This window comes from Capra hircus, chromosome 18 (genome assembly GCF_001704415.2).
Source record: "Capra hircus breed San Clemente chromosome 18, ASM170441v1, whole genome shotgun sequence".
Classification (NCBI taxonomy): domain Eukaryota; kingdom Metazoa; phylum Chordata; class Mammalia; order Artiodactyla; family Bovidae; genus Capra; species Capra hircus.
In genome coordinates, this window is record NC_030825.1 from 36218319 (window position 1) to 36245979 (window position 27661).

The 27661-nt window shown below is 38.8% G+C and overlaps 1 protein-coding gene across 1 annotated transcript in view; it reads left to right on the forward strand.

Annotated features, from left to right (window-relative positions):
- Window positions 2837-27661, forward strand: part of LRRC36 (leucine rich repeat containing 36) — a 42619-nt gene continuing 17794 nt past the window's right edge. Inside the window, exons 1-3 of the mRNA XM_018062145.1 lie at window positions 2837-3051; window positions 5924-6012; window positions 22057-22184. Of these exons, the coding sequence (XP_017917634.1) occupies window positions 2927-3051; window positions 5924-6012; window positions 22057-22184 (342 nt within the window). The 5' untranslated portion in view covers window positions 2837-2926. The remainder of the gene's footprint in view (window positions 3052-5923; window positions 6013-22056; window positions 22185-27661) is intronic.

Genomic DNA, 27661 nt, shown 5'->3' on the forward strand with positions numbered 1-27661 from the left:
TAGCCCTTTGTATCTGGCTCACCTGTATCAGAAAGTATTAATACAGAGTTATTTAGGCCTCCTCTTCTCATATGTATTTTTATCTGTTTGTTTTTTCAGACTAAAAAGATTGAATGAACATTGCTGTCATTTGCTTTTGCACTCCCTTTCTTTCTACTTCTGTAAATTACCTGAAAAACTGTTGTGAAGAGTAATCAATTAGCACAACTAATCAAAAATTACATATATAAGACTCCTGGTAGTGTTTGGCATATAAAAAGCACTTAGTAAATGCCAGTTTTCTAGATTTTTTTTTTTTACTTCTGTGATTTATCTGCAGGTATTCATCTCTAGCAGCTCTGAATCATTTTGCTTAATTTTTTCAAGGGGGAAATGTTTTGTGTTTATTTCTAGTGTAGCATTGAAAATACATGAATTTATGCCAATGGGGAAACGTGAGAGGAGGATTGGAATCGTTTCCTTGACTATTATACTGAGACATGAAAAGATTACTTGAGCTGGGATATTAGATACATTTAAAGACAGCCTTAATGGTATGCTACCCTGAGAGTGACGCCAAAAGCATTGATAAATATTCCTAACCATTGATCCTTTCACAATGTAGAAGTTAGTGGAACTGAAAATAGCCAGAAAGAAATGCGTTGAACTGTAGGCAGGGTTCAACTTAGAAATGTTTTGAATATATCCTTGAGTTTTCTAAACTTCCTGCAACTAAAAAAGGTTAATTTTAAATGAGAAAAGAAGATAAACATTATTTTATAAATAGGTGATGGAAAATAATTTTACCTTTCTGAAATAACTCTCAATGACAGAGTTCCTTTTATGGTAAGTATTTTTAATATTAAAAGTGTGTGACTATACATATATATACATGTTTTGAAATACTGTCCTGAAATTTAGTGTTGGGCCAAAGTACCTAACCAGCTAAATACATGAAAATTAAGCAATTAGTTTCAATAGTAGGTTTTAGTAAAGGAGAAAAACTGTGGCTTTTCCTCTCAAGTGTCCCAGTTCTGATTGCACTGTTGCTAGAGAAGTGGAGGGGGTGGGGTTGCTAAGTCCACAGAGAGAGAACAGAAGAAGGAAGAGCATTTCTACCAAGAGGAATTAACTGGTTAGAAGATGGGGAGCTCGTGTGGTGGCAGTAACTCTGAAGGGAAAAGGGGGGGCTCCAGATTGGTCCAGGAGGGAAAACTTGGAGATCGCATTGTTTGGTTTTGCCATGTAGTCCTTTCATCCTAAAAGTGAGGTCTTGAGATATTAATATAAGAACATATACATGGAATACTTTGGCCACCTGATGTGATAAGCTGACTCATTGGAAAAGACCCTGATGCTGGGAAGGATTGAAGGCAAAAGGAGAAGGGGGCAGCAGAGGATGAGATGGTTAGATAGCATCACCAACTCAATGGATATGAATCTGAGCAAACTCTGGGAGATAGTGAAGCACAGAGGAGCCTGGCGTGCTGCAGTCCATAGGGTCACAATGAGTCGGACACGACTTAGTGACAGAACAACAACAAAATACATACACACTTAATTTTTTTCCATACCCTTTCCTTAGAACCATCTCTCTTTTGCCTCCCTCCCTCTTGAGGGCTTTTGGGGTCAGGAGAGTGCTTGTAGCAAGGGTGAGAGAAGTGCAAAAGTGACTTGGGTTGGCTACTACCGGGAGGGATTAGATTGGAAATGTGATGAGAGGCAACAGAAGTATAGAACTGACTGCAGATATTTGGATGTCAGAGCTTATAAAGAAGGAAATGTATGATATCAGTGAATTATTTAATGTATAGCACACCCAGTGCCCATGGGCTGCAGCATTCTTATTCTCAGGCAACTAAATGGGAATTTCAACCCTGCCTTTGTCATGGGTGACTCGGGTAACTGTTTAAGGATGGAAAATAATATTTATATTTTTACCTTTATCTGTGAGATTCCTAGTCCTTCCCAACATGCACTTTCATAATGTGGTCTTTTCCTTGCAGGGCATCCAGTATTTATGTTCACTCCAAGACCTGAATTTATATTATAACAACATTCCTTCATTAGTGGAGGTGTCCCGCCTACAGCCTTTACCCTTCCTCAAAGAACTAGATTTGAGACTCAATCCCGTTGTCAGGAAAGATACAGATTATAGGCTCTTTGCTGTCTATACGCTACAAACTCTGGAGAAACTGGGTGAGACCCTCCTCCCTTGTTCTTTGTCCCCAAATCTTACTTTAAACCAGCTGCCTCCTAACCTTTTGGATGTTGGCCCAGAGTGTGCACTGGCAGGATATATTTGTTTATTAGTCAATATTTATGTAACTTTTGTGTTGGCAGGATGTATGACGAGTCCTTTTATTGTTTATTGAATGACAATCTATGATTTTATCAGTTACTTCCAGCTTTAGTTTTCTTCAGTTGATGGTTTCACCACCACTTCCTCCCCAACAAAAAGTTTCCAAGTTAACATTTATTTTTCCAGGTGCCCCAAGTTTGTAACTACATTAGCAGTAGAAAACAAATACAGCAACTTTTTGAGGCTTATTTGGCAAGAAACAATAAATATTCCTTCAAATGAATTAGTCTATTATTTCTTTATAATTTTATTCTCATTGATATAAACTTCTATGTTACATGCTCCTGAGAAAGTTATAGGGAAGCTAAGTAAAGTCTGTTAGAAATGGTGTGACTTTCAGCCTTTAAGATTAGGCCATTTGGATTGTTTGCTGCCCAAACTGTACTTTCCTGTAGTGATAGTTACACTTAGGTGACAGTTGTTGCTATGGTGTCCCTGTAGTCTCCCTGAGTTACTACTTACTCCAATGACAACATAATAGCATTATTCTGTGACCCGTCTCAAACAAAAGATGAGACTGATCTTTAGTTTTTACTCTTTGAATATGCTTTTCTGACCCACTACTGTTTACTCCAAAAAAGAAATATGCTCAGACCACGGTTTTTGCCTCCAGATGACCGAGCCGTACGAGAAAGTGAGAGAAAAGCTGCCAAGCTGCATTTTAGTCAGTTGGGCAACAGTGAAAATTTTCTTTTAGAGATGGAAAAAAGGTAAGATTTTTACCAAAGATTTTTTTAGTTTGGTTCTGGACAGAGAGTAGTGAATTCCTGCTTAACCATCTTCATTATCCAGCAGAAATCTCTATAAATTGTAAGAATCCTCAGATTAGAAATCAAAGTATCTATGCAGAATTTTCAGATTTATCTGGGGTGAAAATCTGGCCGTCAGTGGAACATTTCTGCTTTCTTGAACCATTGTGTCTTCTTTGGATATAATTGTACATTCTCTAAAGTTATTGTTCAGAGTTTTATAGATAGGGATTTTATGGGATTACTTATTCCCATAAATGTTTGCCAGCCCTTTCTTGGTAGAGTTATAAATCAGTACATGGTCTTTTCCTATTGAATTAGGAGGATTACATACGTTACCATGGGCAGGATCATTAGAGATAAATTTGTTAATGAAAAGCATTTTTGTATAAAACCAAAAGTAAATGGCCCTTTAAGCTCTAAAGAATCTAAATGGTAGATTTTTCCATTTTTATTACTAAAATTCTGTCAAAATAAGGAACCATATCTTCCAGATTCATGATTTTTTAAAAGTTGTTTTATAATTTTTGAAAAATAGAAGTTTATGATAAACAATTTAAATAACACAGAAGTACAGGAGAAAAAGTCAAAAATCACCCTATATTTTGCTACTAAGTTAACTACTAGTAATGTTTGGTATACATCCTTTCAGACATCTGTGTACCTATACACATATGTAGATGTATTATTAGTACTTTTTTTCTGATGATAGAATTGTATTTATTGTGAGAATATGGAAAGTAGAGAAAAAAACAATGTTAGCCACTTATAATCACACTACCCAGAAAGAAACACTAATTATATTATGGTAAATATCATCTTAGTTTTAGGTATATGTATATATGTGTGTGTATTGTGTCTGTGCATGTTTATATATTATAACAACATTGGACCTTATATATAATACAGTCAATATAAATATATATTAATAATTAAATATATTTCTTTTATAGCAGTTTGCTTCCTATACATACCATTTTTAATTTGATAAGATGTGAAAATGTCCATGCAACACTAAAGATTCTCCCTCAGAATGTTTTTTGTTTACTTCTTTATTATCTTTCCCCTCCGCTAGAATATAAACTCCATGAGAACAAAGACCTTGCTTGTCTTGTTTACTGCAGTATCCCTAGTGCCTAGAACAATGTCTGGCCCATGAGCGGTGCAAAGAAATAGTTTGCTGAATGATGATTAAGTGAAGTCCATGCCTGTTGGCCTGGGATCCTGCTCTTTTCTGGTGACTCTGCCTGTCTCTGTTCTCATCCATTATATGTTTTGTAATGTAACCCTCAGAGAGCAGCCTTATTTCTCTGTTTTTTTAAGTTCCCTATTTAAAAAAATATTTATTTTTGGCTATGCTCAGTCTTCATTGCTGCTCAGACCTTTCTCTAGTTGCAGCAAGCAAAGGCTACTCCATAGCTGTAGTGTGCAGGCTTCTCGTTAAGATGACTTCTCTTGTTGCACAGCATGGACTCCACACATGAGGGATTCAGTAGCTGTGGCTCTAGAGCACAGGCTCAATAGGTGTGGTACATGGGCTTAGTTGCTCTTTGACATGTGGGATCTTTCTGGATTAGGGGTCAAACCTGTGGCTTCTGCATTGTCAGGTGGATTCTTTACTACTGAGCCACCATGGAAGCCCATAAGTTCCCTATATTTTAAAGTCCAGTTTAATTTGTTGTTGTTGTATATTTGCTAAGTCTGACTCTTTCGCTACCCCATGAACTGTAGTCTGCTAGGCTCCTCTCCCCATGGGATTTCCCAAGCAAGAATACTGGGGTGGGTTGCCATTTCCTTCTCCAGGGAATCTTCCCGACCCAGGGATTGAGACCAGGTCTCCTTCCTTGCAGGTGGATTCTTTACCACTGGGCCATCTGGGAAGCCCTGAGATTAATGAGATTAATTTACATAGACTAAAGTTCACCCTAGAAAGAATTATAGAATATTTCTTAAAAATTATTTGTATATGTACTTTGTAAATTAATTCCTGTTTTAAATGCATTGGAGTACCTTGTTTACTATAGAAATCCAGAGGTGAGTTAATGTATAACTGAATAAACTTCCTAGTGAGGCAAACAATTATCAGCACTATATTTCTGTTTAGTTACCTTATAGTGATTGCAAAAACAGAAGTAAAATGTTGCTCAAGTGTCCAGAATTAACATTAGTACTCTATAAGCTCTCCAACCTTGGGTGAAGGACTTTTCTTTTAAGCCTTTCTGAGTCCCAAGTCCCCCAACCTATAAAATGGTGACTATAGATTAATGGGAGAGCTTTTATGATTAAATAAAATGATGAGAGTAAAGTGCTTGGCTCATAGTTTAGGCTGTTTGTACTTAATGTATTTCCCAATCTGTACACACCAGTCTTACCATACTACATCAATCAAGTGCAAACACTCGCCTTTGTTATTTCTTTTTCAAACTAATGGTTATAGTTGTCTCCATTGTAATTCTTGGTAGACGAACCATCCTTTCTGTGTCCTATGAAGTTTTTAATTCAAAAGAAAACATTTTTATTTTATAATATAAAATAACACTCCCTGAGTCATCCAGACTTAAGTTTATGTCAAGAAAACAGAGTATCTAAGTTCGGAATTTTCTGGCTTTCATGCTTTCGAGAGTGAACTGTAGTGTCTTTCTTTCTCATTTCCCAATGAAAATACTATGACTTAAAAAAAATAGTTTTAACTGAAATATTTGTGAAAATAATATGTTCTGGAGCATTTGGGGAAAAAATATCTGATCACCCTGAAATGTTTTTTTTCTAAATAGCCTTTACTCGTGATCTCAGAAGCTTCTTTCAGTTTTAAATAAATTATTTGATGTGACAGCTCTAGGGAGAAGACAGTAAAAAACTGTGTAACAAATGAGAGCACTGCATCAAAAGTCAGCACTGATAGTGATAACAGAATTGAATCTGGTAAGTTTTCCCTTTCTGACCACAAAACAATTAAAACATTAACTGTTTCTGTTTTTATGTCCAATCTTGAGTAGGATGAAGACAAAATAGTTGAGAAATAACATAGATTTGAAGCAAGCACAAGATTTACCAGTTTGTGTTTTTCCTTCTTTCTCTTACTGCCAGAAAAGCCCTATTTACTAAGCAGGCCTAAGCCAGAACCCATCAAAGTGTACAAGCTGTACTCAGTTCAGTTTCACTTACATCACTTTATATCATTAGTACATCCTGAAAATTGCATTGCCAATCCCCACAGGATTCATTAGCCACAGACTCAGGACTCATCTGCATCAGTGCAGCTCACACCCTTAACCTCTTGGCGTCTCCACCTTGAAACTTTGCAGCTGCAGAATCTATTTGTGCTATATTCTTGGGGGTTGTTGCCTGTAAGCAGTATTGGTAATCCAACGTGAATAAAGTGTTATGCTACATTCATGGTCATCCCACAGGCTAGAAGAAAGCTTTCCAGTAGAGAACTTGCATGCAGTGAGCCCATATGGATTAATTTGGCACTCATCAGATGACCTTTCACTTGAGAAAATTTTTTCTGGCTTGAGGTATCTGTCCCTTTTTGAAGGGTCTACAAACTCTAAAAATTAATCCTTAAAATCTCAACAATAATTGACAGATTGATGATGTGGTTTAGACACAAAGGGTTTTCAATTTGTAATATACAGTATTTTATTTCCTGACTTTGTATCTATCCATGTAGATATTAATTGACAAAGTATTTTCATGTAGTATTTCATGGTAAAATAAGCCATAGTGAGGTATGATATTTATTTTCCTTTCTTAGAGGTCTCAGAGGTCTTAGAGGTCACATGTAAGTCATGGACCATAGATTGCTCTATTTCATTTTAAATAGCATTTTTTATATTTCAAAATTGATGAAATTCTATTGTAATTATTTTGGAAAGTACTGAAAAGCCCGAAGAACATTTTAATCACTCAGAAGACTGTCCCCGAAAGAGAATTTCAGTTAATTTGATATACAGCTTTCCTATCTTTTTAGAAGTATAAGCATCTATGTATCCATTTCCAGAAAGACAAAGATACACTGAAGCATAATTTGATTACATTTTTTGTATGAGTTGAATTAAATGTCATTTATATCATTATATGTCATAAGCACACACAGTCACTCTATGAATTAAAATGTTCTGAAGTACATAGGCTTTACTGAGAACAAACTGCTTTGCTAGACATGGGGCCCACTTCTAAAGGTGCTCAGAAGCTCCAGCTGTTGCTGGAATTTTTTTTTAATATTAAATTTATTTTGCTGCTTTGAAACGTTAAAGATCTTTGCTTTCTGCTGAAAATTACATTTTATGCTAGATCCCTGGGGAGTGTTGCCTGTAAGCACTGTTAGTAATCCAGTATGACTAAAGTGGTTATACCATGTTAATGTTTGTGCCACAGGCTAGGACAAAACTTTCTAGAAAATATTACCCACTAGCTCAATTGTTCCAGAGAAGGCGATGGCACCCAACTCCAGTACTCTTGCCTGGAAAATCCCATGGATGGAGGAGCCTGGTGGGCTGCAGTCCATGGGGTCTCGAAGAGTCAGACACGACTGAGCAATTTCACTTTCACTTTTCACTTTCATGCATTGGAGAAGGAAATGGCAACCCACTCCAGTGTTCTTGCCTGGAGAATCCCAGGGATGGGGGAGCCTGGTGGGCTGCCGTCTATGGGGTCACACAGAGTTGGACACGACTGAAGCGACTTAGCAGCAGCAGCAGCTCAAACAGTGCTTTCCCACCAGTCATTTAGGATGGTAGGGAATCTTCACTGTCTTGTATCCTCATCCTGGTCTCTTCACTGCATAATCTTTGACTGTTTCAAAGTTCCCTCTCTCTTTTCCCATACCCCTAAAGTAAGCATACCTAGGATATGCCCTCAGATTCTCTTCTTTCTCTACTCTTTGCCCTATTGAGCTCATCTGTTTCCACAGCTAGCTTTATTTCCTCCCTGTTGATGACTCTTAAACATATTGGTCTAGCTTTGACAACTTGTACAGTTTCTCTGCATCAGTTCCTCATTTCTGTTGACCAACTATTAACATACACTTGGAATCACCACTGAATAAATTTCCAGCCTCTCACGCTAAACATGTTAAAAACTCAAATGAATGCCATTTCCTCCAGCCCTAAACAGCTCTCAGGGTTTCCTTAGTGTTACCATCACTTTCCCATTACTCAGGCTCAGAATCAGAGGGGGATATAATTCTCTCCCTCCCCCAGATCCAGTTGAATGTTCATACCGTAGAGTATGATTCACGATTAACAAGCTTTCTTTTCCCTTTCCTCTTAACAGGCATGTTTAATATCTATCATTCACTGAGTATAAACTCTAGGCCAGGCTATGTGTATAATCTCATTAAATCCTCACAACAACCTTGAAGGTGATTATAATTATCCTTGTTTCATGTGTGAGGAAACCAGGCCCAAAAGAGGTGAAATAATTTGCTCTATTTATACAGTAAATGGCAAAGCTGTGATGCAAACTCTAGTCTGTCAGTCATTAAGTCCTCTTAAATATTATACTGTGCTGCCTCCTAGTTTCTTCTTTATTCCGTTCATTTTGTTTCTCTTGTTAGATTAATTCTCTTAAAACTCAACTGTAATTATTATTTATTTGCCTGCTCAAAAACTTGCATGGTTCCCACTCATAGCTGAAGTTAGAGTCCTCAGTCCATACAAGGCTCCTCTAAGTTGTAGCTGTGGAACTTCCCTGGTGGTTAAGACTCTGAACACCTAATGCAGGGGGCCTGGGTTCAATCCTTGGTCAGGGTGCTAGATCCCACCTGCTGCAACTAAAGTTTCCACATGCCACAACGAAGATCAAAGGTCCCATGTGCAGCAGCTAAGACACAGCACAGCCAAATAATTAATTTAAAAAAAAACTGCTAGAGCTCATCTCTTCAGCCTACCCTGAAACCTTATATCTCCTGTTTCTCAACTACAATATACGATGCTTCAATCAAGTCAAACCACTCTCTCCTTTTTCTCTCTTTTGCCCTTGAACTAATGCTGTCCCTTCTGCCTTCAGTGCTTGAATTAAAATCCTTCTCTTTATGACCCAAATCAAAGTCCATTCTTTTTAGTGAAATTTTTGATTCTCATCCAACTTTTTTTTCTTTTTGTAAACTCACATAACTTATCTTCTGAAACATATACTCTGGAAATAGAAAATTCAGTCATTTCCTGAATCACTTACAATATAAGATAATGAGACAAACATGAAAAAGCTAAATAACACAATTTCAGGCAGTGCATATGAAAACGTTAAATAAATGACACAGATCAGTATTCCTCAAACTCAGTGTCATGAACTCCTAGAGCAGGGATACTCTCAGAGGTCCACAGGCAGTGTGAGGCCCTTTAATTTCATGCTTTTGTTTGATGCAGTTATGGAAAACATTTAAAAGATGTAAGAGCAAAAATATTCCTTTGCAGTATTAGTCTGCTATTTGAAAAAATAGACTGTTTTTTAGAATAGTTTTAGACCCACAGCAAAGCTGAACAGGAAATACAGGGTTCCTATATACCTCCAGCCTCTACACATACATAGCCTCTCTGACTACCAACAACAGGCATCAGAGTGGTGCTTTTGTTACAACTGATGAACCTACATTGACACATTATTATCACCTGAAATCCTTAGTTTACATTAGAGTTCCTTTTTGGTAGTGTACATTCTATGGGTTTGGCAAATGTATTAATATAATGACATGTATCCACCATTTTAGTATCATACAGAATAGTTTCACCGGCCTAAACTCTGCTCACGTAGTCTTCCCTTTCTCCCTTCTTACCTTGGCAACTACTGATATTTTTACCATCTCTTTACTTTTTTTTTTTTTTCTCAGAAATTTTTACTGTGGTAAAATGTGTATAAGATTTACCATCTTAACCATTTTTAAGTGAATAGCTCACTGGTATGAAATGCATTCATAACATTGTGCAACCATCACCACCAGTCCTCTGGAACTCTTTTCATCTTATAAAACTGAACTATACCCATTAAATGATAACTCCCCATCTTGCCCTCCCTGTAGCCCCTAGAAATCACCATTTTATTTTCTCTCTCTCTGATACTGATTGCTCTGAGTCTCTTATAGAAGACAAATCATACAGTATTTGTCTTTTTGTGACTGGTTTATTTCACTTAGCATAATGTCCTCAATGTTGTTGCCCTCTTCCAACAACACAAGAGATGACTCTACACACGGACATCACCAGATGGTCAATACAAAAATCAGATTAATTATATTCTTTGCAGCCAAAGATGGAGAAGCTCTATACTACAGTCAGCAAAAACAAGAACTAGAGCTGAGTATGGCTTAGATCATGAGCTCCTTAGGGCAAAATTTAGACTTAGATTGACGAAAGTAGGGAAAACCACTAGACCATTCAGGTGTGATTTAAATCAAATTCCTTATGATTATACAGTGGAGAGGACAAGTAGATTCAAGGGATTAGATCTGGTAAACAGATTGCCTGAAGAACTATGGACAGAGGTTTGTAACATTGTACAGGAGGCAGTGACCAAAACCATCCCAAAGAAAAAGAAATGCAAGAAGGCAAAATGGTTATCTGAAGAGGCCTTACAGATAGCTGAGAAGAGAAGCAAAAGGCAAAATAGAAAGCAAAAGATACCAAACTGAATGCAGAGTTCCAGAGAATAGCAAGAAGAGATAAGAAAGCTGTAAGAGAACAATGCAAAGAAATAGAGGAAAACAATAGAATGGAAAAGACTAGAGACCTCTTCAAGAAAACTGGATGGGCACATTCAAGTAAACGGCAAGGACCTAACAGAAGCAGAAGAGATTAAGAAGAGGTGGCAAGTACACACAGAAGAACTGTACAAAAAAGATCTTCATGACCAAGATAATCATGATGGTGTGATCACTCACCTAGAGCCAGACATCCTGGAATGTGAAGTCAAGTGGGCCTTAGAAAGCATCACTATGAACAAAGCTAGTGGAGGTGATGGAATTCCAGTTGAGCTATTTCAAATCCTGAAAGATGATGCTGTGAAAGTGCTGCACTCAATATGTCAGCAATTTTGGAAAACTCAGCAGTGGCCACAGGACTGGAAAAGGTCAGTTTTCATTCCAATCCCAAAGAAAGGCAATGCCAAAGAATGCTCAAACTACTGCACAATTGCACTCATCTCACATGCTAGTAAAGTAATGCTCAAAATTCTCCAAGCCAGGCTTCAGCAATACGTGAACCGTGAACTTCCAGATGTTCAAGCTGGATTTAGAAAAGTCAGAGGAACCAGAGATCAAATTGCCAACATCTGCTGGATCACTGAAAAACCAAGAGAGTTCCAGAAAAACATCTACTTCTGCTTTATTGACTACGCCAAAGCCTTTGACTGTGTGGATCACAATAAACTGTGGAAAATTCCTCAAGAGATGGGAATACCAGACCACCTGACCCGCCTCTTGAGAAATCTGTATGCAGGTCAGGAAGCAACAGTTAGACCTGGACATGGAACAACAGACTGGTTCCAAATAGGAAAAGGAGTGCATCGAGGCTGTATATTGTCACCCTGCTTATTTAACTTATATGCAGAGTACATCATGAGAAATGCTGGACTGGAAGAAACACAGGCTGGAATCAAGATTGCTGGGAGAAATATCAATAACCTCAGATATACAGATGACACCACGCTTATGGCAGAACGTGAAGAGGAACTAAAAAGCCTCTTGATGAAAGTGAAAGAGGAGAGTGAAAAAGTTGGCTTAAAGCTCAACATTCAGAAAACGAAGATCATGGCATCTGGTCCCATCACTTCATGGGAAATAGATGGGGAAACAGTGGAAACAGTGTCAGACTTAATTTTTTTGGGCTCCAAAATCACTGCAGATGGTGACTGCAGCCATGAAATTAAAAGACACTTACTCCTTGGAAGAAAAGTTATGACCAACCTAGACAGCATATTGAAAAGCAGAGACATTACTTTGCCAACAAAGGTCTGTCTAGTCAAGGCTATGGTTTTTTCCAGTGGTCATGTATGAATGTGAGAGTTGGACTGTTAAGAAGGTTGAGCGCCAAAGAATTGATGCTTTTGAACTGTGGTGTTGGAGAAGACTCCTGAGAGTCCCTTGGACTGCAAGGAGATCCAACCAGTCCATTCTAAAGGAGATCAGCTCTGGGTGTTCTTTGGAAGGACTGATGCTGAAGCTGAAACTCCAGTACTTTGTCCACCTCATGTGAAGAGTTGACTCATTGGAAAAGACTCTGATTCTGGGAGGGATTGGGGTCAGGAGGAGAAGGGGATGACAGAGGATGAGATGGCTGGATGGCATCACCGACTTGATGGATGTGAGTTTGAGTGAACTCTGGGAGTTGGTGATGGACAGGGAGGCCTGGCATGCTGCGATTCATGGGGTCGCAGAGTCGGACATGACTGAGCGACTGAACTGATCTGAACTGAATAACCCAGATAATCACGATGGTGTGATCACTCACCTAGAGCCAGACATCCTGGAATGTGAAGTCAAGTGGGCCTTAGGAAGCAGTACTATGGACAAATCTGGTGGAGGTGATGAAATTCCAGCTGAGCTATTGCTAATCCTAAAAGATGATTCTGTTAAAGTGCTGCACTCAATATGCTAGCAAATTTAGAAAACTCAGCAATGGCCACAGGACTGGAAAAGGTCAGTTTTCATTCTAATCACAAGGAAAGGCAATGCCAAAGAATGTTCAAACTCCTGCACTATTTCGCTCATTTCACATGATAGCAAGGTAATACTCAAAATCCTTCTGGCTAGGTTCAGCAGTATATGAACCAAGAACTTTCAGATGTACAAACTGGATTTAGAAAAGGCAAAGGAACCAGAGATCAAATTGCCAGCATCTGTTGGATCGTAGAAAAAGCAAGGGAATTCCAAAAAAAATATCTGCTTCATTGATTACACTAAATGCTTTGACTGTGTGGATCACAACAAACTGGAAAATCTGAAAGAATTTGGGATTCCAGACCACCTTACTTGCCTCCTGAGAAACCTGTATGCAGGTCAAGAAGCAATTAGAACCAGACATGGAAAAATAGACTGGTTCCAAATTGGGAAAGGAGTACATCAAGGCTGTATATTGTCACCCTGCTTATTTAACTTATATGCAGAGTACATTATGTGAAATACCAAGCCGGATGAGTCACAGACTGGAATCAAGATTGCCAGAAGTAACAGCAACCTTAGATGTGCAGATGATACCAGCAGAAAGCAAAGATGAACTAAAGTGCCTCTTAATGAGGGTGAAAGAGGAGAGTGAAAAAATGGCTTAAAACTCAACATTCAGAAAACTAAGATCCATGGCTTCCAGTCCTATCACTTTATGCAAATAGATGGGGGAAAAGTAGAAACAGTGACAGATTTTATTTTCCTGGGTTCCAAAATTACTGTGGAAGGTGACTGCAGCCATGAAATTAAAACATGCTTGCTCTTTGGAAGAAAAGTTATGACAAACCTAGACAGCATAGTAAAAAGCAGAGACATTGCTTTGCTGACAAAGGTCCATATAGTCAAAGCTGTGGTTTTTCCAGTAGTCATCTATGGATGTGAGAGTTGGACCATAAAGAAAGCTGAGTGCCGAAGAATTGATGCTTTTGAATTGTCATGCTGGAGAAGACTCTTGAGAGTCCCTTGGACAGCAAGGAGATCAAACCAGTCAATCCTAAAGGAAATCAACCCTGAATATTCATTGGAAGGATTGATGCTGAAGCTGAAGCTCCAGTACTTCTGCCACCTGATGCGAAGAGCCAACTCATTGGTAAAGATCTGATGCTGGGAAAGATTGATAGCAGGAGGAGAAAGGGGGGACAGAGGATGAGATGGTTGGATGGCATCACTGACTCAATGGACATGAGTTTGAGCAAACTCCAGGAGCTAGTAAAGGACACGGAAGCCTGGTATGCTACAGTCCATGGAGTCGTAAAGAGTTGTACATGACTTAGTGACTGAACAACAACAATGTCCTCAAAGTTCATCCACCTGGTAGCATTTGTCAGAATTTCCTTCCTTTTTAAGGGTGAATAATATTCCATTGTATGTATAGAGCACATTTTGTTTATCCATTCATTTGTCGATGGACACTTGGGTTGCTCCCGTGTTTTAGCTTTTGTGAATAATGCTGCTGTGAACAGGGGTATACAACTATCTCTTCAAGACCCTGCTTTCACTTCTTTGGGGTATGTACCCAGAAGTGAAATTATTGGATCATATAGTAATTTTATTTTTAATTTTTTTTTCAGGAATTGCCATACTGTTGTCTATAGCCATTGTATCATTTTACACTCCCACCAACAGTGTACAAGAGTTCTGATTTCCCTACCTCCTTACCAACACTTGTTATTTTCTGATTTTTTGGTAGTAGCCATCCTACTGGGTGTGAGGTGGTATCTCATGTTTTAAATTTGTATTTCCCTGATGATCAGTGATGTTGAGTATTTTTGTGTGTGTGCTTATTGGCCATTTGTAAATCTTCGTTTGGAGAAATGTCTATTCAAGTCCTTTGCCCACTTTTGAACCAAGTTGCTTTTTTGTTGTTGTTGAGTATTAGGAGTTCTCTATATACTCTAAATATTAATTCTATATCAGATATATGATTTGCAAATATTTTCTCCCATTCTGTGGGCTGCCTGTGGGCTGCTACTCTGTGTGTATTGTTTTTAGATGCACAAAATTTTTAATTTTGTTAAGTTCAATTTGTCTGTTTGATCTTTTATTGCTTTGCCTTTGGTGTCACAGTGCCAAATCCAGTAAGCATTTTCTCTGTGTTTTCTTCGAAGAATTTTATAGTTTTTAAAATATATTTAATTTTTTAATATATATTTGGATGCCCCCAGTCTTAGTTGGGCCATGTGGGATCTAGTTCCCTGACCGGGGATCTAACCCCAGCCCCCTGCATTGAGAGTGTGGAGTCTTAGCCATTGGACCACTAGAGAAATCCTGAGTTTTATAGTTTAATGTATTACATTTAAGTCTTTGATCCATTAATCCATCCAGTTAATTTTTGTGTATGTGTTAGGTAAGGGTCCAGCTTAAATTTTTTGCATGAGGGGTGAGGGACTGGTAGCTGCTGCTTTGCTGAAAGTGAAAGTCATTCAGGTGTGTCTGACTCGTTGTGACCCCAAGGACTGTAACCCACCAGGTTCCTCACTATGGAATTCTTCAGGCAAAAACACTGAAGTATAGCCTATCCCTTCTCCAGGGAATCTTCCCTACCCAGGGATCAAACCCAGGTCTCCCACATTGCAGACAGATTCTTTGCAATCTGAGCCACTAGGGAAGCCCAAGAATACTGGAGTGGGTAGCCTATCCCTCTCCAGGGGATCTTCCTGACCCAGGAATCAAACCCGGGTCTCCTGCATTGCAGGTGGATTCTTTACCAGCTGAGCTACCAGGGAAGCCTTAGCGACTTTGCTAAGAACTGAAATTAACCAAAATTAATCCTAATTTACCTTCCATGCCTTCCCTCAGAAGTTGCAAGCCTTCAGTAGACTCCAGAATTCTAAAATAGTTATATCAAGAGAATTCTGCCAGTGCAGTTGTTGTCTAGGGGGGAGACAGGTGCAAGATGCTTCTCACTGCCATTTTCACCTGTCACCACAGTTTTGCCTTTTCCAGAATTTCATATAATTGGAGTCATACCATATGTAGCCTTTTCAGATTGGCTTTGTCTGCTTAGTGATATGCAGTGGTTTCCTCCATATCTTTTTGTGGCTTTCTTTTTAGGGCTTAATGGTGCTGTGGTCCATGGGGTCGCAAAGAGTCAGACACAACTGAGTGACTGAACTGAACTGAATATTCTATTATTATTATCTGGATTATTTATCCACTCACCTACTGAAGACCATCTTGATTGCTCCCAGGTTTTGGCAATTATGCAAAAAGTTGCTATAAACATCTATATGCAGGTGTTTGTATGGACATAAGCTTTCAACTCCTTTGGGTAAATACCAAGTTTTTAGTTTTGTAAGAAATTGCCAAACTGTCACCTAATATAATCTGCTTTTTAAAATATCTTTTCACACACTGAGTTTCTTAAACTGAAATTTCTCAAACTAAATTGATAGTCTCAGGGTTTATGAGAATGTTGAGTTTGAGAAACACTGATGTAGATGGGCGTATGCTGTAGAGGCTCAGAGTGTACTAGGAGCAAATGGGGAAAGGTTTTGTGACAGAAATTCATTTCTCTCTCATATAGAAATCTGGATGTTGGCAATCTAGGGCTGTAACTGGGGATTCTAACAGATGAAAAAGGATATAGTGAGGGGCAACTGGCATTCTCTGGTGCGATGCATGTTAGAGCAATTCAGCAAACAGGTGTCTATCTACTGGAAAATTCCTGTGTTAGAGGCTAGGCATATTAGGAAATGACACAACAATGTCAGAGCTTCAGCTACTCCCACACCAGAGAGATTTATCTTAGCTGATTAGGTTACAAGTCAGGCTGAGACATGAGTTCTACTTTGGCAGAGGTAAAGAACTGTGAGGGAGAGACACTAGCAGTTGACCTGGGTAAAGCCTTCCCCAAAAGGATACATTTAAGTTGGGCATTCAAATAAAATTCATTGGGCATAGTTGGGCATTCAATGCATAGAAAACAGAAGTAGAAAAAACAGATGTGACAGATTAGGAAATTGACTCAGCTTGTGACTCAGCTTGTGACTGGGGGCTTCTCAGGTGGTGCTAATGGAAAAGAACCTGCCTGCCAGTGCAGGAAACATAAGAGATGTGAGTTTGGTCCCTGAATAGGGAAGATCCCCTGGAGAAGAAAATGGCAACTCACTCCAGTATTCTTGCCTGCAGAATCCCATGGACAAAGGAGCCTGGCAGGATACAGTCCATTGGGTCGCAGAGAGTTGAACACGACTGAAGCGTCTTGGCATGCATGCATGCACGTGACTGGAGCTAAGGTGCTTGATTAAAGCCAAGTTGCAAGCGGTCTCTTTATGAAACATTTTCATTCTATTCTCTTGAAAATGGGTGACAAAGATGTTTTAGGTGGTAAGCATGATTAAATGTATAATTTAGAGCAATAATTCGATTGATTTAGTTAGATAGGCAGCAACTAAAGACAGCAGTCCAAGTGGGAGATAATAAGGACCTGTCCTGACATAGGACAATAATAGTGTGAATACAAATGAGGAGGTACAGATTAATTAAATCCTTGAGAACTGGGACTTCCTTGGTGGTCCAGTGGCTAAGACTCAGCACTCCCAATGCAGGGGCCCTGGTCAGGGAACTAGATCCCGCATGCTACTCCTAAAAAAAAAGATCCCAAATGCCAGAACTGAAAGAGCCCATGTGCTGCAACTCAGACTCCATACAGTCAAATAAATAAAAAACTTTGTACTTCAAAGGACACTATCAAGAAGGTAAAAAAACTAGGAAATTCCTTGGCAGTCCAGTGGTTAGGACTCCGTGCTTTCACTGCTTGGGGGATGGGTTCAATCCCTGGTGGGGGAGCTAAAATCCAAAATGCTGCATTGTATGACCAAAATAATAATTAATTTTTTAAAAAAGTAAAGCAACCCACATAATAGGAGAAAATATTTGCAAATCATATGTTTGACAAGGGTCTGATATCCATTATATATATATATATATATATATATATATATATATATATATATATCTCACAATAAACTGTGGAAAATTCTGAGAGAGATGGGAATACCAGACCACCTGACCTGCCTCTTGAGAAATCTGTATGCAGGTCAGGAAGCAACAGTTAGAACTGGACATGGAACAACAGACTGGTTCCAAATAGGAAAAGGAGTACGTCAAGGCTGTATATTGTCACCCTGCTTATTTAACTTATATGCAGAGTACATCATGAGAAATGCTGGACTGGAAGAAACACAGGCTGGAATCAAGATTGCCGGGAGAAATATCAATAACCTCGGATATGCAGATGACACCACCCTTATGGCAGAAAGTGAAGAGGAACTAAAAAGCCTCTTGATGAAAGTGAAAGAGGAGAGTGAAAAAGTTGGCTTAAAGCTCAACATTCAGAAAACGAAGATCATGGCATCTGGTCCCATCACTTCATGGGAAATAGATGGGGAAACAGTGGAAACAGTGTCAGACTTTATTTTGGGGGGCTCCAAAATCACTGCAGATGGTGACCGCAGCCATGAAATTAAAAGATGCTTACTCCTTGGAAGAAAAGTTATGACCAACCTAGATAGCATATTCAAAAGCAGAGACATTACTTTGCTGACTAAGGTCCATCTAGTCAAGGCTATGGTTTCTCCAGTAGTCATGTATGAATGTGAGAGTTGGACTGTGAAGAAGGTTGAGCGCCGAAGAATTGATGCTTTTGAACTGTGGTGTTGGAGAAGACTCTTGAGAGTCCCTTGGACTGCAAGGAGATCCAACCAGTCCATTCTAAAGGAGATTAACCCTGGGATTTCTTTGGAAGGAATGATGCTAAAGCTGAAGCTCCAGTACTTTGTCCACCTCATGTGAAGAGTTGGCTCATTGGAGAAGACTTTGATGCTGGGAGGGATTGGGGTCAGGAGAAGGGGATGACAGAGGATGAGATGGCTGGATGGCATCACTGACTCAATGGACGCGACTCTGAGTGAACTCCAGGAGTTGGTGATGGACAGGGAGGCCTGGCATGCTGCGATTCATGGGGTCGCAAAGAGTCGGACACTACTGAACGACTAAACTGAACTGAACTGATGTAGACTCTTATAAAAAATCAACAACAGAAAGGCAAACAACCAATTTAGAAAATGGGCGAAAGACTGAACGAACGTTTCTCCAAAGAAGATATGCAACTAGCCAACAAGCACATGAAAGATGTTCAATATCACTAGCCATAAGGGAAATGAAAGTAAAAACCACAAGGATAACATTTCACATCACTAGGATGGCTAGAATCAAAAGGACAGACAACAGGTAACAACAACGATGTGGAGAAATTGGAACCCTCATACATTTCTGGTGGGAAAATAAAATGATATAGCTTCCTTGGAAAACAATTTGGAAGTTCCTCAAAAAGTTAGAGTTACCATTTAACCCACCAATTCCACTTCTAGATATATACCCAAGAGACATGAAAACATATGTCCACACAAAGATTTGTGCAGGAATGAAAGCAGCATTATTCATAATAGCCAAAAAATCTATCAACTCATGAATGGAGAAACAAAATAACGGCATATCCATATAAGGCATATTTTTCAGCCTAAAAAGGATTGAAGTACTGATACATGCTACAGTGTCCTGAGAATATCATACTAATTGACAGAAACTAGATATAAAAGGTTAAATATTGTATTATTCCATTTTCATGAAATGTCCAGAATAGGCAAATCCTATTTGATGTTTGCTAGGGACTGATGAAGAAGAGAGAATTAAGAGTCACAGTTAATTTGGCCTCTTTTGGGGTGATGAAAGTATAAGGTGGTGATGGTTGTACAACTTATGAATGCACTGAAAATCACTGAATTGCATACTGTAAAATGATGACTTATATGGCATGTACAATATACCTCAGTTAAAGATTTCCCCCTCCAAAAAAAGTAATTCTATAGAATTTGATAATTGACATTTGAGATAAGTGAGAGAAAGTCAAAGAACAAGTTTCTATTTTGAAGGATTAGGTGAATAGTAATGCCAGTATTAAAATGAGGATTAGGGTTGGAGGTGGGACATCATCAGAAGTAGGCCTGGAAGTAAGATTATGAGTTTAATTTAGAAAATATTTAGGGTACTTCCCTGTTAGTCCGGTGGTTAAGACACTGCCTTCCAATGCTGGGTTTTGGGGTTTGATCCTTGGTGGGGGAGCTAAGATCCCACATGCCTCTCGGACACAAAGACGAAACAGAAACAGTAGTGTAACAAATTCAATAAAATACATTTTTTAAAAAGAAAATATTTGGGATTTCCCTAGTGGTCCTTTGGTTAGGACTCAGCACTTTCACTGCCAGTGCCCAGGTTCAGTCCCTGGTCGGGGAATTAAGATCCCACAAGCCACGCAGCACAGCAAAAAGAAAAAAGAGAGAAAATACTGACTTTTCAGTTGTCTATAGAGCACTCTTTTGGGGGGCAGTTCAAAAACCTTAAGTCTGGACATGACAAGACAGATAAGAGTTAAGAGATTTAGACTTAGGGTCATCCAGATTTGATTGATAGCTAAAACCAGAGAGAAGTTATGATAGCATTCAGCAAAGAGTTGGGACCTCAGGAGATTTGTTTGAACCAAGATGTAGGTTCAGTTAAAAAAAAACAAAACAAAAACCTGTGAATCTAGAAAAGAGCATTAGAAAGATAGGAAAACCAAGATGAAACAGGGTCTTGGATACCTGGGAAGTTTGTGTTGTTCTGTAGGAAAGGGGTAAAAGGAGCCCTGAACCCAAAGTCACAGCTTACTAACCGTTCTAATTTCCCACTAAGAATCAGATTTTAAAACAGCAATTTTTGTCCCCCCCCTTTTTTTTCTGTGTTGCAATTGCAAAGGAACCAAAGAACATAAACTTTGAGAGCTTATGTCACTTTGAGAAATAAAATTATGTCAAGTACAAGGATAGAAGGACATTTTGTACTGAAATAGCATGACGTTTCATTCCCAGAAGGCAACTCAGAAGTAAGAAGCATTTTAGAACCGCAAATGGACTGAGGGGCTGGATTTTAGAAAGGCTGGCTTTATTCTCATTCTGGGTTCTCAGTTGCCCTGCCTTATGGTATCTTTCTACTGCCAGAGCCTGTACATGGAAACTAGGTAAAAAGCACATTGTTTGACTAAGGCACAAATGTTTGAAACTATTAATATCTTAATTCTTACATACAATCCTACTAAAGAAAAAAGCCTCTCTAAACAAAAATCTCTAATTTTTATTAATGAGTCCCCCAGAAGACTCCAAATCCCAGAATTCTGCAATTAATGTTTTGATCAAGGATCTGCAAAACCTTTTGTACAAGTGTTACAATTTAATAGAAATCTTAACTAGCTCCTTTTGAGGTGGCCAGGAGTAGGCTATAGTTTTCACTGGCTTTTCCTCTCTATTTTTAAAGTTGTTTCTCTAATAATAGGCAAAAAAAACAAACAAACTAGGAGACCTAAAGCTTTGGTATTCTTCTCTATGAAATAGGTCTTGATTAGTCTTTTTCTCTCTATAAATGAGGAAATCAAGGTGGAAAGAAGCTGATTAGAAATGATGAAGCTGGGGCTTCCCTGGTGGCTCAGTGGTAAAGAATCCACCTGCCAATGCAGGAGACTTGAGTTTGATTCCTAATCTGGGAAGATCCCACATGCCATGGAGCAGCTAAGTCCATACGCCACAACTACTGAGCCTGTGCTCTAGAGCCCAGGAGCGGCAACTACTGAGCCTGCATGCTGCAACTACTGAAGCCAACCTGCCCTAGAGCCAGTACTCTGCAACAAGAGAAGTCACTGCAATAAGAAGCCTGTGCACCATGACTAGAGAGTAGCCCCTGCTCACCACAGCTAGAGAAAAAAAGCCCTCACGGCAAAGAAGACCCAGCACAGCTTAAATAGACAAACAAAATTTTAAAAAAGAAATGATGAAGCTGATTTGAAATGATGAATCACTGCAGACTGCTGATTAAAGCCCTGGAGATGCCTGATCTCAGGAGTCTATTTCCAGCCATCTCCCCCTGTAGCTGGAGATTGTTGAACTGATGTCAAAGTTTATTGTATGTTCATTTCAGAAGTGTGCAAAAACATTTGACTTTTTAATTTTTCTTGAGCATTTCATAATTTATGAAACCTTTCATATGCATTATCTTATTTTAACCTTACCTTGACTCAGAGATGGAAAATTTAGATTTTATCATCACTGTTTTACAAGTGAAGGGATTGAGAGAGGTTTAGCAGTTTGCCCAAATTCACATTGTTTCCAAGTGGTGACATAGTACTCTCAATCTTGTGACTTGTAGTATCTTTCCATAAGACATGTTGCCTTTAAAGTCTGTCAGTGCTTTATTGTATGCCTTTTCTTTTAACACAGACTCAAACAAAGGACTTTTTATTCCCTTCCCTAACCGGGAAATAAAGGACTCCCTAACAAGTACTTCTGCAACCCAGGGCAGTGTTATACCAGATCAGAAATTAGACCCTTTCCTATTGGGAACACAGGTAATGTATTCACCCTCCTGCTGGATCTATTGACTAGTCAATGATCAATGCTAATAATCCAGTAGATTCTCAGTTATTCATGAAGGTCTAAGAGGACTTTAAATATTTTTTCTCTCTTTTAAAAAATTTTTATTTGGGGAAAATTGCTTTACAATGTTGTGTTAGTCTCTGTTGTACAGCAACGCAAATCAACCATAATTATACATATATCACCTCCCTCTTGAGCCTCCCTCCCCTCCCCTCACTCCACCCCTTTAGGTCATCACAAAGTGCCAGGTTGGGCTTCCTGTGTTACACAGCAACTTCTTACCAGCTATCTGTTTTACACATGGTAATGTATATATGTCAATGCTACTTTCTCTCTTTGTCCCACTCTCTCCTTTCCCCACTATGTTCACAAGTCCATTCTCTATATCTGAGTCTCCATTCCTTCCCTGCAAATAGGTTTATCAATACCATTTTTCTAGATTCCATATATATGTGTTAATATATGATATTTGTTTTTCTGCTTGCTTCACTCTGTATAACAGGCTCTGGTTTCATGTACCTCATAGAACAGACTCAAATTTGTTCTTTTTTATGGCTGAGCAATATTCCATTGTATATATGTACCACATCTTATTTATCCTTTCATCTGTTGATAGACATGTAGATTGCTTCCAATGTCCTAGCTACTGTAAATAGTGCTGCTATAAACATTGAGGTACATGTGTCTTTTTCAGTTATGATTTTCTCAGGGTATATGCCCAGTAGTAGGATTTCTGGATCATATAGTAGTTTTATTCCTAGTTTTTTTTTTTTTTTTTTTAAGGAATCTCCATACTGTTCTTTATAGCAGCTGTTTCAATTTACATTCCCACCAGCAGTGTAGGAGGTGGAGTGTAGTTGATTTATAATGTTGTTAGTTTCTGCTGTACAGCAAAGTGAATCAGTTACATATATACATATATCTACTCTTTTTCAGATTTTTTTCCCATATAGGTCATTATAGAGTGTCAAATAGGGTTCCCTTTGGTATAAAGTGAAAGTCACCCAGTCATGTCCTGCTCTTTTTGACCCCATGGACTATATAGTCCTTGGAATTCTCTAGGCCAGAATACTGGAGTGGGTATCCTTTCCCTTCTCCAGGTGATCTTCCCAACCCAGGGATCAAACCCAGGTCTCCTGCATTGCAGGCAGACTCTTTACCAGCCGAGCCACAAGGGAAGCCCAAGAATACTGGAGTGGATAGCCTATCCCTTCTCCAGCAGATCTTCCCAACCCAGGAATTGAACCAGGGTCTTCTGCATTACAGGTGAATTCTTTACCAACTGAGCTAACAGGGAAGCCCTCTTATTTACAAGACAGAGTCACAGATGTAAAAAACAATTTTAGGGTTACCAAGGGGGAAAGGAGGGGAGGGATAAATTGGGAGATTGGAATTGACATATACACACTAAGTAGTGTGACTCTGTCTTGTAAATAAGTTCATTTGTACTTCTTTTCTAAGATTCCACATGTAAGTGATGTTATATGACATTTGCCTTTGTCTGACTTAAGACACTTTTTTGATGAAGGCACGTTAGACACAGGAAAAGGAAAGCACAAGACAGGATGCAAAGAGCCTTCTCCATTAATTTTAGTCTCCCCTTTCCCTCTCGCCTAGTACCTGATCAAGTGTACATATAACTTCAACACATTGTATGCCAGGCATTTGGGCACTCAGAGGGATACAGCTGTTACAGATTTGGGCTGGTTTTCAGTTTTCTCCTCTCTCCCAGTGTCTCCATTTCCTGTTACTTGGCTTCTTTACATTTTCTACTTCTTAGCCTTTTAATTACTGGCCTCTTAACATCTCAGGGATGGCTCTCCTAACACTGCCTCTTGCTCAATGAAGAGGCAGAGATCATACAAGATGGGGGAAGAATTTTAAAAGTTCTTAGAGAAAAAATTGGTGGGAGTCCATTACTTATTTATATGAATGAATATGATGCAGGAAGCAGAATCGATGACTTTATATTCAACTTCTTTTGTTTGCATTTTCTTTGATAAGTTATTGAGTAGTAAATTTGCTGAAAATATCCAGAAGGAGAAAGAAAAGAAGGAAAGACTGATTAATTCACAATTTGGATAATCAACACTATATACAAGGAAAAAGATAGTAAGATTTCCTTTCAGGTTGAACTGTTATAATGCCTTCATTTTATAAAAGGACAGATTAGCATTTAGTTGGTTTCTTTGTTTTTAGAGATTCTCCTTGGGTAATTTAGAAACTACTTCAATTACCATTTTTTAAAAAACTTGGTATTGTTTTAAAGAAATGGAGACAAAAGTATACTCTATTTGTGACTTCAGGGACTGTAGCCTGACAGCTCCTCTGTCTTGCCACTTCTTCCTCCAGGGGACCTTCACAACCCAGGAATCAAACCTGTGTCTCCTGCATTGGCAGGCAGGTTCTTTACTGCTGAGCCATTAGGAAAGCCTTACTCTAATTTACAGTTAACATTAAATAACACTTTTTATATTTAAAAGAAACCCAAAACTTTGAAATAACTTCTTGAAGTGAGAGGAAAAAAGGAAATTGAATAAATAGCCTGCTTTATGTACTCTTAGTTTAAGAAACAGGAAGTAGGATTTCTTTCTCTGCATAACTACCAAAAAGATACTGAATACTTGAAGATGGTTTTTTAAAAAGCAAACTCTAGATGCAAAAGTAGGAAGTCAAGAGATACCTGGAGTAACAGGCAAATTTGGCCTTGGAGAACAAAACGAAGCAGGTCAAAGGCTGACAGAGTTTTGCCAAGAGAATGCACTGGTCATAAGAAACACCCTCTTCCAACAACAAAAGAGAAGACTGTACACATGGACATCCACAGATGGTCAATACCATAATCAGATTGATTATATTCTTTGCAGCCAAAGATGGAGAAGCTCTATATAGTCAACAAAAACAAGACCGGGAGCTAACTGTGGCTCAGATCATGAATTCCTTACTGCCAAATTCAGACTTAAATTGAAGAAAGTAGGGAAAACCACCAGACCATTCAGGTATGACCTAAGTCAAATCCCTTACAATTATACAGTGGAAGTGACAAATAGATTCAGGGGATTAGATCTGATAGAATGCCTGAAGAACTATGGAAGTTCATGACATTGTATAAGAGGCAGTGATCAAGACCATCCCCAAGATAAAGAAATGCAAAAAGGCAAAATGGTTGTCTGAGGAGGTCTTACAAATAGCTATGAAAAGAAGAGAAGTTAAAGGCAAAGGAGAAAAGGAAAGATATACCCATTTGAATGCAGAGTTCCAAAGAATAGCAGGGAGAATAAGAAAGCCTTCCTCAGTGATCAATGCAAAGAAATAGAGGAAAACAACAGAATGGGAAAGACTAGCGATCTCTTCCAAGAAAATTAGAGCTACCAGGGGAACATTTCATGCAAAGATGGGCACAATAATGGACAGAATGTATGGACCTAACAGAAGCAGAAAATATTAAGAAGAGTTGGCAAGAATACACGGAAGAACTGTACAAAAAAGATCTTCATGACCAAGATAATCATGATGGTGTGATCACTCACCTAAAAGCCAGACATCGTGGAATGTGAAGTCAAGTGGGTCTTAGGAGTTATCACTATGAACAAAGCTAGTGGAGGTGACAGAATTCCAGTTGAGCTATTTCAAATCCTAAAAGATGATGCTTTGAAAGTGCTGCACTCAATATGCCAGCAAATTTGGAAAACTCAGCAGTGGCCACAGGACTGGAAAAGTTCAGTTTTCATTCCAATCCCAAAGAATGGCAATGCCAAAGAATGCTCAAACTACCACACAATTGCAGTCATCTCACATGCTAGCAAAGTAATGCTCAAAATTCTCCAAGCTAGGCTTCAACAGTACATGAACCATGAACTTCTAGATGTTCAAACTGGATTTAGAAAAGGCAGAGGAACCAGAGATCAAATTGCCAACATCTGTTGGATCATCGAAAAACCAAGAAAGTTCCAGAAAAACATCTATTTCTGTTTTATTGACTATGCCAAAGCCTTTGACTGTGTGGGTCACAACAAACTGTGGAAAATTCTTCAAGAGATGGGAATATGAGATACCTGACCTGCCTCTTGAGAAATCTGTATGCAGGTCAAGAAGCAACAGTTAGAACTGGACATGGAACAACAGACTGGTTCCAAATAGGAAAAGGAGTACATCAAGGCTATATATTGTCACCCTGCTTATTTAACTTATATGCAGAGTACATCATGTGAAGTGCTGGGATGGATGAAGCACAAGCTGGAATCAAGATCACTGGGAGAAATATCAATAACCTCACATAGGCAGATGACACCACCCTTATGGCAGAAAGTGAAGAAGAACTAAAGAGCCTCTTGAAAGTGAAAGAGGAGAGTGAAAAAGTTGGCTTAAAACTCAACATTCAGAAAACTAAGATCATGGCATCTGGTCCCATCACTTCATGGGAAATAGATGGGGAAACAGTGGAAACAGTGTCAGACTTTATTTTTGGGGGCTCCAAAATCACTGCAGATGGTGACTGCAGCCATGAAATTAAAAGACGCTTACTCCTTGGAAGAAAAGCTATGACCAACCTAGACAGCATATTAAAAAGCAGAGACATTACTTTGCCAACAAGTAATGTCCATCTAGTCAAAGCTATGGTTTTTTCCAGTAGTCATGTATGGATGTGAGAGTTGGACTATAAAGAAAGGTGAGCAATCAAAGAATTGATGCTTTTGAACTGTGGTGTTGGAGAAGACTCTTGAGAGTCTCTTGGACTGCAAGGAGATTCAACCAGTCAGTCCTAAAGGAAATCAGTCCTGAATGAATATTCATTGGAAGGCCTGATGCTGAAGCTGAAGCTCCAATACTATGGCCACCTGATGCGAAGAACTGACTCACTGGAAAAGACCCTGATGCTGGGAAAGACTGAAGGCGGAGGAGAAGGGGACGACAGGGGACGACAGAGGATGAGATGGTTGGATGGCATCACTGACTCGATGGATATGAGTTTTGAGTCAGCTTCGGGAGTTGGTGATGGACAGGGAAGCCTGGCATGCTGCAATCCGTGGGGTCACAAAGAGCTGGACACGACTGAGCAACTAACTGAACTGGAATGGCTTTCTACTTTGTATAAATCCTTGCTTAATTATGCCTTAGATTAATTTTCAGCCTATTAAAAGTCCCAGTAGCTCCTATGCTTGATGCTCAGCTTTACCAGAGGTAATATAAATATGTGAGTTCTTTAAACAGAAATAAATTTGGAAAGGTGGTACCATCTAAATTCTATGCTGAATTATCAAAAATAGAGAAAATAGAGTATCTCACCATTTGGTGTGTTCTTTGCTATCTAAAGAGTATTTTGTCTTTGCAAGGCATCTCTTTATCTGCTTCAAAACAACTCTAGAAACTCTTTGCATTGTGGCTAGTTTAAAGAATTTTTCCCCCCAATTTTATTTAGTTTTTTTATTTGGGTCCCTAGTTTGCAAGG